Source organism: Protopterus annectens, chromosome 4.part0 (genome assembly GCF_019279795.1).
Source record: "Protopterus annectens isolate FY-2018-M chromosome 4.part0, PAN1.0, whole genome shotgun sequence".
NCBI lineage: Eukaryota > Metazoa > Chordata > Ceratodontiformes > Protopteridae > Protopterus > Protopterus annectens.
Window position 1 is genome coordinate 1,868,976,003 of NC_056733.1, and position 15,208 is coordinate 1,868,991,210.

The 15,208-nt window shown below is 39.5% G+C and overlaps 1 protein-coding gene across 1 annotated transcript in view; it reads left to right on the forward strand.

The window, feature by feature from the left end:
• Positions 1-15,208, forward strand: part of DOCK2 (dedicator of cytokinesis 2) — a 4,134,711-nt gene that overhangs the window by 3,885,142 nt on the left and 234,361 nt on the right. The window contains exon 46 of the mRNA XM_044069535.1: positions 4,664-4,747. Coding sequence (XP_043925470.1) covers positions 4,664-4,747 — 84 coding nt within the window. The remainder of the gene's footprint in view (positions 1-4,663; positions 4,748-15,208) is intronic.

The window sequence follows — 15,208 nt, forward strand, 5'->3', positions numbered from 1 at the left end:
ACATGTCATATCTAAGTATAGTACCTCTCCCCATAACCTACACCTCAAAACAGCTAGTATGTTCTGTGTAGCCCCTCTGGTATTAACTTGGCATTAAAATTAAGGGGCAAATGCCCATAATCATATATTTCAAGCTGCTGTTGTCATATTTACATACAGTATGCCTCTGAACCCTATTACCCACAAAAGACAGCTAACTTCTTTGTATGTTTTTGATGTCAGACTGAGACAAAACTGAAAAACAATTAGAATATAATATTTGCTATCAGACATATATTGACAGTGTGCTTATTTACTCTTCCCAGAAAAGATAGCCACCTACAGATGCATAAGATGTTTGACTGTGAGGAAAATAAAAAAAAGTATCGATTGCAATATTGTTCCCAGCTTGTAACATCTAGAGACAGAGCAGTGCTCCTATACAAGTTATAGTGACCCTCTGTGAGAAAAGTTAGAAATAATGACCATGCTCTCCCCAGACCAACACAAGATATACTGACCTCTGAGGTCTGGGAGGAATGCTAAATAAATAATGACATCTCCAGCCCCCCCCCCCCACCCACACACACACACACACACACACACACACACACACACACACACACACACACACACACACACAGAGACCTTCTATGTACAGTCATGAACATGACTGGTTTTAGACTAGGTGGTGTTCAGGGCAGATGTGATTACTACGCCCATGTCAAAATCCACTTAGCCTTGCTGTGTGTGGGGCCACCAGCTCCCAGAATTTCTGAAGGTATGGGTAGTCTGTGATGCATGTATACCTTGTCTTCAGCTGTTAAACTGAACAAGAAACAACAGGGTAATTTATTTGTAGCCGGTCAACCCCCACCAAGCAGTTATAACCACTTCTATGTATACTTCAGACCTCTGATTGTGATAAAAGAGGATTATTTTGTAATGTATTTCACCTTTGTTCCAAATAAACAATTGCCACACATTAAAATATTGCATATTGTTTCAAATAGTCACATTAGTCTTGCAAAGCCAAAACAATAAGGAAACAGTAGCAGACAGCTAGCTATTTTCTTCCACATAAGATAGCCACAGCAGTTATACCTTCTCTATTTGTGTATATCAGATATTTAAGTAGTCCATCTTACTTCTCACGAAAGCACACTAGTCCTTCAAAGCCTGACAGTGACTGTTTAAACTGAGCAAAAACAAGGACATTTAATTTCATCCAGCCTACCCCAACCCCCACCAATACTCATAGCCACAACTCCTGATGACTATGAAATATTATTTAACATCCACAGTGCACGTAAAAAAGTTGCTGCACATTAAAGTATTCCAATTCAAGTCGCTCCACTCAAACCACAAAGCCAGAAAAATATTTCCAAAAATATCTGGTTGAGTACTGCCAGCATTATTATATAACTAGTAATAGCTCTTATCTCATGGCATCATTCCCCTCATTGAAACTGCCCACAAAAATCAAAAAGCCAGAAATATCGCCCAAAATATCTGGTTGATTGCTGCCAACTTTATTGTAAAACCAGTCATAACACTTATCTGTCTATACCATTTTCCTCATTGCAACTACCCACACAAATCACAAAGCCAGAAATATTGCCCAAAATATCTGTTAATCACTGCCAGTATTATTGTAAACCAAGTAATAACACTTCTTACAGTGTAACCCCCCCCCCTCATCCCAACTGCCGACAAAAATCATAAAGCCGGAAATATTACCCAAAATATCTGTTTGATCACTATCAGCATTATTGCTAAAAAATATTAATAACATTTATTTCATGACATCATTCCCCTCATCCAAACTGCCCACACAAATCACAAAACCAGAAATATTGCCCAAAATATCCGGTGTCTCACTGCCAAAATTACTATAAAAACAGTCATAACACTTATCTGTCCATGCCATTCCCATCATCACTGCTCACACAAATCATAAATCCAGAAAAACTGCCAAATTATCTGTTTGACCATTGTCAGCATTGTTGTAAAACTAGTAATAAGACTTCTCACAGCACTATTCCCCTCATCTCAACTGCTCACACAAACCACAGTGCCAGACCTATTGCCCAAAATATCTGTTTGATCACTGCCAGCAGAATTATTGTAAACATAGTATTATAGATGTATTCATCTCACCAACAACCTGTTGCTCCTCTGTCCAGAATTCTGCAGAATGTTCCTGATTTTGACCTCTCTCCAATGGACAGGATTTCCAACATTCATATATATTAAAAAAAAGAAAAACAACAATCATTCAGGTGGTTTTGCACCTATATTCGAACATTGCAAGGTCTCTAATCCAGTGACCTTGCAATGTTTAAGTTAAGGTAATGTGACGTGATGCTCCACAAGTGCATTTTCTTCTATTAAGTTCTCTTTATTTATTTATTTTTTAAAGCAAAGGAATTACTCTAATAAGGAAAGAGTGCCCCTACAAGCACAGCATCCTAGGCCATTGCCTAGTTCACCTATATGTGTAAGGCTGCTCTGTCCTGAAGAACACCCCTCCTCTCATCTCTTGAATAATGCTTTTACTCCTTGGGACCTGAACATTATGAATTAATAGGCTTGCCTTTTCCCCTTGACTGGCAGTCCAAAAGTATCTCAGTTGCAAAATACTATTGTTTTCGGCCATTACTTTTGTCCATAGGATATTTGAGCTACAGGCCCTTTTCAGTAGGGAATCCTATTTGGTCTTTCATAAGGGACAGGACACCTCTTAGGACTAACCACATTTCCATTCTATTCGCATTTCCATTTTGTTGCTTGGAGCAGAATCCAGGGACAAACAACCCTTCATACCTTAAACATTCACCACCAGTTGAAGTTCTACCTGAAAAGGGTACACAACTTCAAGAAGACAGATCGCTTCATCTGTTTTTGAGTGGGTCGTTGGCTGGGAATAGAAAAATCCTTATCAAGTGGTTTGCAAGCTGCATTACCTTTTGCCACCAGGCAAGGAGTTGCCTGCTGCAAAAATGCTGTTCCCATGTCACTCCACCAGAGTTGTGGCTTGTTTTTGTGCTTTTTTCAAAAACAACTCAACTCCTGACATTTTTGCAACATCCACTTGGTCATCTGTCTATACCTTTACCAAGCATTATTGCTTGTGCCATGATTCCAAAACTTGAGTTCCCTTTGACATCTTAGTGCTTCAGTACACTACATTCTGACCCTTTTCTTGTTGGTCTTCCTCTTGATTTGCCCTTTCTGGAAGGCTTTCTGTGTACTGCTTGAAACTTTTTCTAGTGTTTCATAAAATGAAGTGCCTTCAAAGGTAGATATAAAGGATAGGTACTGATCATATCAGCTGATCTGCAGAAATGTTCTCTTTTGCAATGCAAGTCTTTTTCCACACCACACCACACCCCCCAAAAAAATCAGGTAAGCATATAATTTTATATTCTGATTATTCTGTCTGTCAGATGTAACTGCTTAATTCATCGAGGTTAAAGTACTCTGAGCAAAAGTACTAGGCACGCCCTTCTACCCCGTTACATATAGAATGTGCCAGCAGAAAGCACAAATATCTCTTTGAGTGTAGGACCTGGACATTTTTCAGAACTACGCTAAGCTGGATATAGCAGAAAAAAATCCATTTGTAGGTGGCTATGATGGGGTTGCAATGCAGATTGTGTGAAAGCTGTGGTTCACAGTACAGCATAACTTCCAACTGTCCAGAATTTTGCAGAATATTCTTGATATTGTCTCATATTTTTGCATTGCCACTGGTAAATGTTTTTGATTTTCTAGTAAATCACTTAGGATTACATTGAGTCAGTAATGCCAGTAATTAGAATTTAACTCTTCTTATTGTTCAGAAAATGTATTACAGTATGTGTTGGGATTTGGTATAATGGTTAAGGTAATTACTTTCTAGACTCTAGGTACTGGGTTTAATTCTTACCTTTGAAAGGAAAATTGGCTACGCTTAAAATGGTCCACAGGGGCAACTAGCCCAGTACTTACCTGTGAATCTGAAACTTGTAAATCTGTTATCTTTTTTAGTAAATTAGAGTAATATTAAAATAAAAATCATCTCCCATTATTTGTGACTTTATCTAGAATTCTTGAGCAAAGACGAGAGGTATGCAGTATACATAGCATAGAATTGCATTAGCTATGCTATTCAGTTGTTTCTGCTTTTTTGCATATATTCTAAGCGACACAGGTGCACTTGGTGCTGTGCAACAACTTTTATGAATCATGTTTGGACTTTTTCTATGTAGTTTCTGGAATATTTACACCAGTCATTGTATACCATTTCTGAGCTTCCAGCACTGCAAAATAAGAGCTTAAAAATATAATTGCTGATTTTCTTTCTCTACTCAGTTTGCTGATATGGTAGTCTAATATGTTTCATTACAAAAATAACTTATTCTGAATAGTTAAGCATAAAAAGTACCCCTTCTTGAGTCTACCAAATGACCATAACAGTTTCACTCTCATGGTCTAACTGTTTATATAGCAGAATCTCAAAGGGAGCAATTTTTGTGGAAACTTCCCAAAACCATAAACTGCTGCTGGGGTTCAACTCTAGACCCAAGGTACTTATCTTTTGTATTTATTTTGTCTGATGTTCATAAAATGTCTTTAAATAAAATGAAATATTTTGAGCTGCACTGCATATGACTGAACAAACTCTGATTCTACTTTCCAGGCATTTTTTACTGATGATTATGTACGACAACATCCAGAAGACCAGGAGAAACTGTGTAAAATTAAGGACCTTATTGCCTGGCAGGTAAATAGGAATGCTGTCCATATAACCTGTTGTCTGACCATACCAAGATGTTTACTGATTTTTTTTTTTACATTCTACATCCCTTGTACAGTGCAGTGTACTATTTCACTTAATGTTCTGGCATTTTTTTTAAATTCTGTCCTTGTTTCAACAAAGTCACAGTTCTTTCTTTTTGAATTTGCACATACAGTCAGAGTGAACTGTTCCTGGCAAAACATCTGTTTTTCTCTACCCAGATGACCAGAGAACTTTTTTTAAAAAAGCTAAACATCCTAGTCAGAATTAAAATGATAAGGTAAAATAGCAGATTCATCAATCATCTCAGCTTTAGTAGTTGGACCCACTGAAAGAAAAAGAATAATTTTAAGTAGACGTTTTATCTTTTATAAGAATATAGCATACATATCCAGACATAAACAAGCCTCCATGTACATTTTGAACTTTCTGAGATAGATAATATATTTGACTTTGTCCAAAGGAATTGTTTTACGAAGCGGTAGTACTTGCTGTGAATTTCTCTTACCTGTCTGTGGTTTGTTTAGTAAATGGCCCTTATAAAAGAGGAAAATGTATTGGTTAAACAATACAAAAATCAGGATTTTAATAGTACATAAAGCCAGCTTCATTACAGTGTTAATACTGTCCAGTGACATAACATTAAGAATTCCCTTCCTGGGGTCAAGCTGTAACAGCAGGAAGGTTCAACCAAACATGAAAAAATGGACAAACCTTAAATTTAGTGAAACATTTATGTAAAACATTTTCTTGCAGTGGAAAAGCCCCTCTGACCCTTCCACCACTGTTATTTAAAGATACTATATGATTGTACAACCATACCACACACAGCAAATCACTGTCGGTGTGTATTTAGAAATCACAACAGCAGTGATTTTCTATGGCAAATACCATTTGACAAGTTCAGCACCAGTAAATGCTTCTAATATGAGAGGAAAAAGACCAACCTCCTGAGGACTGTAATACTGATCTGTATTCCCATCCAAAAATATGTCCAAAAACACTTTTCAAGTGTTTTTTTGTGTGTGTTTTGTTTTTGCAGATGGGCAAGCCACCAACACTCCCTAAACATATATATACCAATGCCGTGATCACACCAACTCAACAGAGTGGGACATTACCCCTAAAAGGAGCATCACTGCCACTACAACTGTGGTGAAGCAAGTGACCCTTGAGAATTCAGTATTTGTCCACCCATAGAAGTTATTAATCAATGAGTTGAAACTTTGTCCATTTGTAACTTAAGGGCTAGTAAGTTATTGTAAAATAAATCATCATTCAGCATTGTTAAAATGTCAGTAACTAACTAAATAAATAAATAAATATAATTCTTCACTGATACTGATAAACTACTAAACCCAACTTGTTTAAAACTTTGAACTGCCACAGTTTGACAGCTGTTTTGATAGCTTTAAAACAATTGATATTTAATATGGTTAGTGGTTATCAAACTATATTCCTGTGTGCTTTCTTATTTTTCTGCTATAAAGCACATATGAGCACACTTTGGATGTTGTGGAGCGCTAATCACTGCCATTACTCCACTCAGTATGGCAGTTGTGCAGTCATATGTTATTTAACAGCTATCAAAATAGCCATCAGACTTGACATTTCAAAGTTTAAAACAATTATATTCAGTTCTTGTAGTTACTAGTTGTGCAAATATATTACTTTATTTAATAGCTGTCAGACCACAGCATTTCATAGTATAAAAAAGTAGATTACATTTTTGTAGTTATTTAAGTTATTCATTTAACTGCTGTCAAAAATAGATATCAATCCGCCATTAGTTTTATCTGAGCATTACGTATCCTCTAAGTGCTCTCATACCATTTAGAATCTGCTTGTGTTCTGACTGGAGTGCTTCTAAAACAAACTGATAAGTATATGTTTTGGCACTTTTTGCTTGACTGAATTATATATATTTGCTGGCATATAATTATATATATATTTTTTTGCTGTTCTCTGATCTGAAACTGTTTTTCCCTCCCACCCACCTTATTCCTGTGGTGGTGTTATTGTTGATGGTTTTGTAGTTGCCTGCCCCTACTGTAAATTTGATCTGGGACACTCCTCCCAATCTAGTGTTTTTTTCTGCCTAATACAGAGAGAACATTTGAGAAGACAAAACCACTTGGGTTCTTAACCTTGAATTGTCTTCTGCTCCTCCTTTCTCCTTTTGCACTTTACTGAAAAAAAGTCTCCTTGTGTTGTGACTGAGTGTGCTTCTCAGCTGATAAGTATATATTTTTTGCACTTTTTAACTGTTCAGAGTTGAATAAAACAACAAATGAATTCAGTTCAGAATACATTTTGACTAAATTGCATTTATTTAAACTGCATTTGCTTTAATACTGCTACACACTCGTGTGCTAGCTTGCACTGCACTTTCAATTGTTTTTAGTGCTGTTTTATCAGCTTTCTGAAAAAATGTTCTAAGTTCATTTCCTGCCTTTCCTGTAACTAGTCTAGTCTAGATACAGATTTTCTGTATCCAGGACTGTTGGTAAGTTTCTGAGACCCCCAAGCCTTTCTGTGTTGGAGGGAAGCCTTCTAGCTTATCAGTGGGAGTGGTAAGCACTAGGTAGCCTACCACAAGAGGAGTGGTTTCTGGCCCAGAAATTGTAGTTTATTGGTCGTTTGGGCAGTTTTTCCATCTCTTTCAACTTTCTGGTTTAAAAGCCCGCGTTTGCGCTTGTTTCCCACCTTTCATATAACTAGTCTAGTCCAGCTACAGATCTGCTCTATCCAGGACTGTTTGTAAGCTTCTGAGCCCTCCAAGCATTTCTGTGTTGGAGCGAAGCCTTAGCTTATCAGTGGAAGTGGTAAGTACTAGGTAGCCTATCCACCACAAGAGGTGTGGTTTCTGGCCCAGAAATTGTAGCTTTTGGCTGTTTGGGCAGTTTTATCCATCTCTTTCAACTTTCTGGTTTAAAAGCCTGCATTTGTGCTTTTCCCACCTTTCCTGTAAGTAGTCTAGTCCAGATACAGATTTGCTGTATCCAGGACTGTATGTAAGCTTCTGAGCCTCCCAAACCTTTCTGTGTTGGAGGGAAGCCTTCTAGCTTATCAGTGGGAGTGGTAAGCACTAGGTAGCCTATCTACCACAAGAGGGAGTGGTTTCTGGCCCAGAAATTGTAGTCTGACTGTTTGGGCAGTTTTCCATCTCTTTAAACTTTCTGGTTTAAAAGCCCACATTTGCGCTCATTTCCCACCTTTCCTGTAACTAGTCTAGTCTAGATACAGATTTGCTGTATCCAAGACTGTTTGTAAGCATCTGAGCGGTGCCAGTGTGCTCTTCAAATTTTCCCTTAGATCTGCTAGTTCTCCCCTCTTCTACACTTTTACTAACTTATTAGTTTAGCACTTTACCAGACTTCTTGTAGCAGTTATTGTAGCACACACAAATGCTACCAGCACTAAACATTCTACAAGGAAATGGCTCCAGTACTTATTATTAATGACCACCCTTCCAGGCATGTCTAAAGGTCAGTTCCCTATACTTTCTCCTATTAACCTGGTGAACTTGGGCTTCCTGAGGCAATGTATCAACTGCCTCATGTACACTGACAACCCTCTCCTCTTACCTCCCAACACTCAGACTTGCAAGAGATGCATTTATATATCCAAACTGGAAGCCACGCACTCTCCAGCCAAGACCGGAATAGCTGGTCAAGAGGAGAAGGTCAACACTTGCACCACACCACATGGAACACATAGCACTCCAGAACACACACCAGCACTGCCTTCACATAAAAACACAAACCACACACCCACCTTCGCTGAGGGTCTCAGTAAAAATCTACCCAAACAGCAAAGACCTCCAAGGCTGAAACGAACTCAACCACCATAACACAACACTAATCACGAGACACATAACTCTCCTAAACAGTATGCCACTCTACCAAAGCCCCTAAGGCAAAACAGCATGCCCAACATACTAGTCATAGGTGACTCAATAGTGAGGCACACTGATGTCCCACTCACTAGGTTGAATAGTAAGTCAGCTGCCTGTTAGGCACCAGGAACTGCCACATAAGGCATGCAGTCCGGTCCCTCAACAACAGGTACAAATATGACTCTGTCATTGTACATGTGGGTGTGAATGACCTGAGATGTACCTCCCTGGACTACATAAAAAGAGACATGAAGGAGCTCTCGGATTATGTAGCCCAGACAGGTATGTCCTAACCCTGAGCAGCATCCTACCATCACCGAGAATGATACCACAGTACAAGCAGAAAATGATTGATTTCAACAATTGGCTAAGTTTCTGGTGTCATTCTAAGGGGATCCAGTATCTGAGAGACCTCGAAGCTTTGCCAGAGATGGCCTGCATCTGTCACCCCTGGGCTTCCGGATACTGGCCAAGGCTCTTGCCACCCCTGTAGTGCCTTTTTTAGATGGTGTTCCAAAGACCAAATTACCACCATAACAGCTACAAACAAATGCAATATGAGGGTCATGCTGCTCAATGCTAGAAGTCTAAGTCTCAAAATGCACTCACTTGAAGCACTCCTTAAAATGGAGAACATCAATATTTGTGCTATAACAGAGACCTGGTTCAAGGCAGCAGAAAACACCCCTGCACTACCAGGCTATAACTCATTCCACACCTTTCGGCCCCAGAACTTGGACTGAAGCTCCAAAGGTGGTGGTGTTTCCATATTCATAAAGATGCGCATACCTCTAGACTGGTAGCCTAACATAGTGCATCTGAGATACTTCAGGTGCAGCTAACATTGGGTAAGACACCGATTCAGGTTGTAGCCTGCTATAGGTCACCAACCATGTTGCAAGACTCTCACTCCACGTTCCTTAGCACCCTAGAGAATATTAGGGTCCAGCCTAACACTCTCATACTGGGTGGCTTCAACTACCCCTCCATTAACTGGGAAAACTACTCATGTACCAATACACTTGCCTGTTTCCTGGAATTCATTAATTCCAATGCCCTGGACCAGCTCATTCTTACCCCAACTAGAGGTAGCAACATCCTTGACCTGGTCATTACTAACATGGGTGACCATTGCTCTACAGCAATAGTCAACTCCTTCCTGGTTAGATCTGACCACAAACTAATCACCTTAGAAATCCACATCCCTCCCACCACACCCCCTGCAAAGGTAACCACCATGAAAAACTTCTCCAAAGCTAACTTTGGGCTCCTAAAAACAGAGGGGGCTAATTTCAAGGCACCCATGCAAATAGAGAATAGTTGTATGACTGCTGAGTCATACACCAATGCACTTTACGAATGTGTACACAAATGCATCAATCTTGCCATACCCAGTAGAGCCAAGATGCTCTCCTCCAAAAAAAGGAAGACAATATGGTGGCCCCCTGTGTGACGCCCGTGCCAAGGCCCAACAATCAAGGAGCCTCAATCCTCACCACTAACACCAGTGAGGGGTGTCTTATATAGGAGGAAAGGATAATAAATACACACAGTAACATGCAATATTCCTTAAGAGCACACAGAGATCAGTCAGTCTGGGGCTGGTTGCTCCCTTGCTCTCCAGGTCCCCAATAAGACTCCCCACTGACACAGCTATAGGGTCCAGATCTCAGCCAGCTGGGCAAGCTAAAATCTCCAGCACCTTCTCTGTCCAACCAGTAGTTCGTGTCCCTGCCCAAGTAGCTGACACACACTCTTTGAGGTAAGAGTTTATACAACCACACAGACACTTATGGGGAAGGCTGACACAGGTTCTCCAGCTGTGCCCCTTTTACCCAGACTATACGGTAGAAATCACTGCCACCACCCAGCTAATATTTATCAGCTACTCAAAGGTCCTTAAAAGGGTGTTCAATTATTACTGCTCAATATTACTATCCAATTGGTAGTATAAATAAACAGTCACGGCTTATTAGAGTGACTTGGTACAGTAATCACTATAAATATGCAATGTACTCTAGAGCTTAAATTATCTCTACACAAAACAGACACAGATGAAAGGTTTAAAAATATTTAATAATAACTGCTAAAAACACCAGACAATACTTCTTACTACACAGTGCTAGTCAAGAGTTCAGAGATCACAAAAAAATACTTAAAATAATTCAGTAGTACAGTTCAGACATCACAGAAAAACATCTTAGAAATAGCTAGAAACTGGAAAGATTAGACTAAGAGAAAACACAAGTCTAATAACTTACAGAGAGAGCAAGACAGTGCTATGAGTTGGATGGTCAAGACAAAAATGCTTAAAGCTCTCTGATTCTCTGTTTTTAAAATCACATTCCTAGTTCCCATTACATCATTTTTCACACTTCCCTGGATTCCCAGGCTAACAGAAACTACATTTACATTCTTAACATCTCCTTGTGTTATCTTGCAGCTGGTCATGAAGCAGAGCAATAAAAATACATTTGCATGTTTAAATCTAGCAATTTAATTCTTGGTTAAAACAATAGAAAGAATGTCTTCACCTAGACGGGTTGGAGCCGACTTTAGATCAAAGGGTCACAACATGCTTTTACTTGGTCAGTAGAGAGCACTGTTGTGACATTTTTTTCAGTTCCACATCTAACAGCAATTTTTTTCCATTTACGACAACAACCCTGTAGTTCACATTAATATTTACAGATGACAGAATTATCTATAAAATTCTATCTGGCTAGGTTGGCAGTGTTTATGCCCTGCCATAAACAAACCCTACAACATTAGGAGGGAACTGATCCGCAGTAAGGTAAAGTCTCAAGACTGGAAAAACTCCCCTGTCAGCCTCAACAAAAAGTTGAGATCCCTCATCAAATCCTCTAAAGCTAGCTATGAAAACAGAATTGCAGCAGATAGTAAAGACAACCACAAGGCCTTCTATAGTTATGTAAAGAATCTCAGCGGCAATACCCAGATTTACTCTGAGCTATTGCACAATCTTACCTCCTATACTGAGCCAACAGATATTGCCAATATACTGGCCGACAGATCCAGTGCCAACTTTACCCCTCTCTCCCCTCCTAAAGGACCAATCACAATACCAGTAGATTGCCAGGCATCCAGTATTACTGCTGCACATGTTAAAACAGGACTGTCCAAGGCCAAGAATACAGCTTGTATGGGACCTGACAATATCCCTGGCTGTGTTCTACATGAACTATAGAGTCAACTGACACCTCACCTGTGTGTCCTGTTCAATCACAGCCTCACATCAGGCTTTGTCCCTACCAAATGGTGCACTGCTACACTCCATCCCTCTCCACAAAGCAGGAGTGACTACAGACCCTGGGAACTGTCGCCCCATTAGCCTGATGAGTCTGATATGCAAAGCTATGGAATGCATCATCATGGACCTAATGAACAAGGATATAGGGAATCTCCAAACTCTGGATCCTACACAGTTTGGTTTTGTGAAGGGTAGATCATGCCTGCTCAACTTGGTTGACTTCTTTGAGTCAGTCACCAAAGTTGTGGATGAAGGCAAGGTGGTTCATACAGCCTACTTTGAGCTGGCCAATGCCTTTGATACCACTCCCCACTCAGGAATCATAGAAAAACTCACCATGCTAGGCATCAACCCCTATATCACTAGGTGGGTTGAAAACTGGCCCACAGATAGAATCCACAATGTGAAAGTAGCTGACTCCAAGTCGGACTGCAGACCAGTCACGAGTGGAGTCCCACAGGGTTCGGTCCTGGGTCCCCTCCTGTTTTGTATCTACTTCTCTGAAGTCCAGGCCAATGTGAAGGGATTCTGTCGGACAATGGTCGCAGATGATTGCAAGTTGGGAGTTATTATTAACTCCCCAAGTGATGTTGACATCCTACAGAAAGGCCTCACTGAGACCAACAACTAGTGTCAGAACCATGGCCTTAAGCTCAATGCCAAAAAATGTGTCACCCCCTTGGGAAAAACCCAGTTCCCTTGAATTAACACATTGATGGTAATCCACTGAACACAGAAGGAGTTATAAGAGATCTGGGAACACAGGTTGACAGCAACCTTTTTTGACCACCACATTGCCACAGTGGTCAGAAAGTCCTATGTGGCACACCTCATTACTAAGGGTTTTGCATCCAGGAAGAAAGAGGTATTTGTCTCCCTCTACTCTTCCCTCATTAGGCCAGTCATCAGGTACAATGCCTCATTTGGCATGCACCTCACTAGACACCTGCAACAACTGGAGAGGCAACAAAAGTACCTGACATAGAGGATCCTAGGCCTTAAACACTTGTCCTATATGGACAGACTCAAAAAACTCCAACTATTCTCTGTCTCATACTCATATTGCCTACTTAAAGGCGATCTCTTCTTGACTTACAAAGTGATGTCTGACCCAGCTCTGTTAGAAATGCTACATCTAAAGAAATCCCAATCCCTCCGCACCACATGCTCCAGAGACCTCAACTTCATTACCATAATCAACAAAACATGCTGGAGGGACAGGTTCATAACCCAGAGACTGCCCATGCTCCAGAATACGCTTCCCATACATGTCAAGCAGAGCACCTCACTGGCCCTCTTCAAGAGAAATCTTGATAAGTGGATGGGAAATAGAAAATTCACCCTGGGGATAACTCCAGTGGCTCTACTTGACAGAGGCAGTGGGAACTAAGGTCGGAAGGCATAATGTCAGGGTAATCCTATGGGCTAGGCTTGTAAAGGCTCTAGGGTCATTTGCCTAGTACACACCTATGAACCTATGTATCACGCTAGGAACAAACAGCGGACAGTGCTGGGGGCAAAGAGTGGCAGAAAATAAAACTGTTTCATTTTAGCCTGCTGCCCATGCTTGTCAACTCTCATGAATTTGTCTCAAATTTTTTGCTCTGTCCCTCATAAATGTTTTTGATTTTATTATAAATCAGAGGATTAGTAATTCATTCAATAATATTAGAGTTTAATAGTCCTTATTGTTCAGAAAATGCATGTTGATGCAAAATCAGCAGTTCTGTTTAATTTTTAAGTAAACTAGTACAGTATTGAAAAAAAGTTATCCCTTGTTGATCGTTTGCTCCCTCTTTATTTTTGTATTTGTCCAGAATTCTTAAACAAAGAAGTTGACAGGTATACTGTTGCCTGTTTGACAGCACTAACTGTTTTATCGACTTTTGTTAAAACACTTCTACATTTTCTCTGTCTTTTTTTATTCCTGCACCTGGCAGTACATGGAACAAATAAACTTCCATGTACTGCAAATATTAGTGATTGAGAATCTGATCATAGTCTTTATTATGTATTCTCAACATGGAATCCAAGATTCACTTCAGATTCCCTCTTGAGATGAATTTCATGACATCCGGTTCTCAAACACATAAAAAGCAGGCTATGTTCAGAGACCCAATCATAATCCTCTATGCTTAACATTAGGCATGCTTAATACATTCCAAAATCAGAAAAAGATAACTTTGTTATGCATTGATCTAACGTCAGAGTGAAGTTACATAACTTTCGCAGCTGTTAGTTTGTGGTCTTATGCTACAGTTACACAATATCCACCATGGAATAACACCAGGAAATGATAGAGGTTTAATCTGTAAATCATGTCACATTGCCACACAAAAAAGGCAGACTGAAATGTTTAACAGCTTTTAAAGTTGTCAGTCCACCTTCTAATAATATGTGTGTTATTGGTTTTAAAAGATGTAAAACACTTCAGACTTCTACACAGGTTTTGTCAAACATGAAGGACGTTGGGACAACTAAAGCTCTATGTATTGCATCAAATTATGATCAGGTCATTGATCATAGCTGTTTGTTAATGTGGTCTCAATGGATTAAAAAAAATACAGTCAGGTTTCACTCTTTAGGTGACCTTCTTGAATTCATTTCTCAAACACACTAACAAATTGCTTGTAATTGACAACCTAAACATAAGTCTGTTATACATATTTTAAACCTGTTATGATCATGCCTCACACTGTAGCAAACAAGGCAGCCTGCATAGAAGAGATTCAACAGTGATTTTACAACTTTTAAGGTTTTAAGGTTGTACTATATTTCAGTCTGCAACACAAATCTTAAAAGTATGGCAGGATGTAGTGTTTAACAGCTTTAAAGCTGTTGGCAGAGGGTTCACCAGTTATTTTAGTACATTAAGTCAACTTCCAGAATGTAACCCCAGAAGTATAGCCATTTACCCAGTACAGACCGTGCAGGTTTTTCAACATCATACTTTTCATTAATAGAAATAAAAAAAAAATTCTAAAAAAAATACCCATTTGCCCCCCTAAAAATATAACGCTTTCACAAAAATGTATACTCTAGCATATATGGCACATGTATGGATACACTGTTGGCAATTTGCTGTCTAAGTGGCAGTGTTAAGTTTGTTACAGCTTTTAAAGATGTGAAAGACTTAACACACCTACACTGTTTCTTCCTGTAACAAGTAGTACCCAGAGGTTGGTAAAGCTCTAAACATTACAGACTATTGTAATTAGGTCTCTCCAGACATAACTAACTAACTAGTTATGTATTCTGGACATGGCATCCCCTCAAG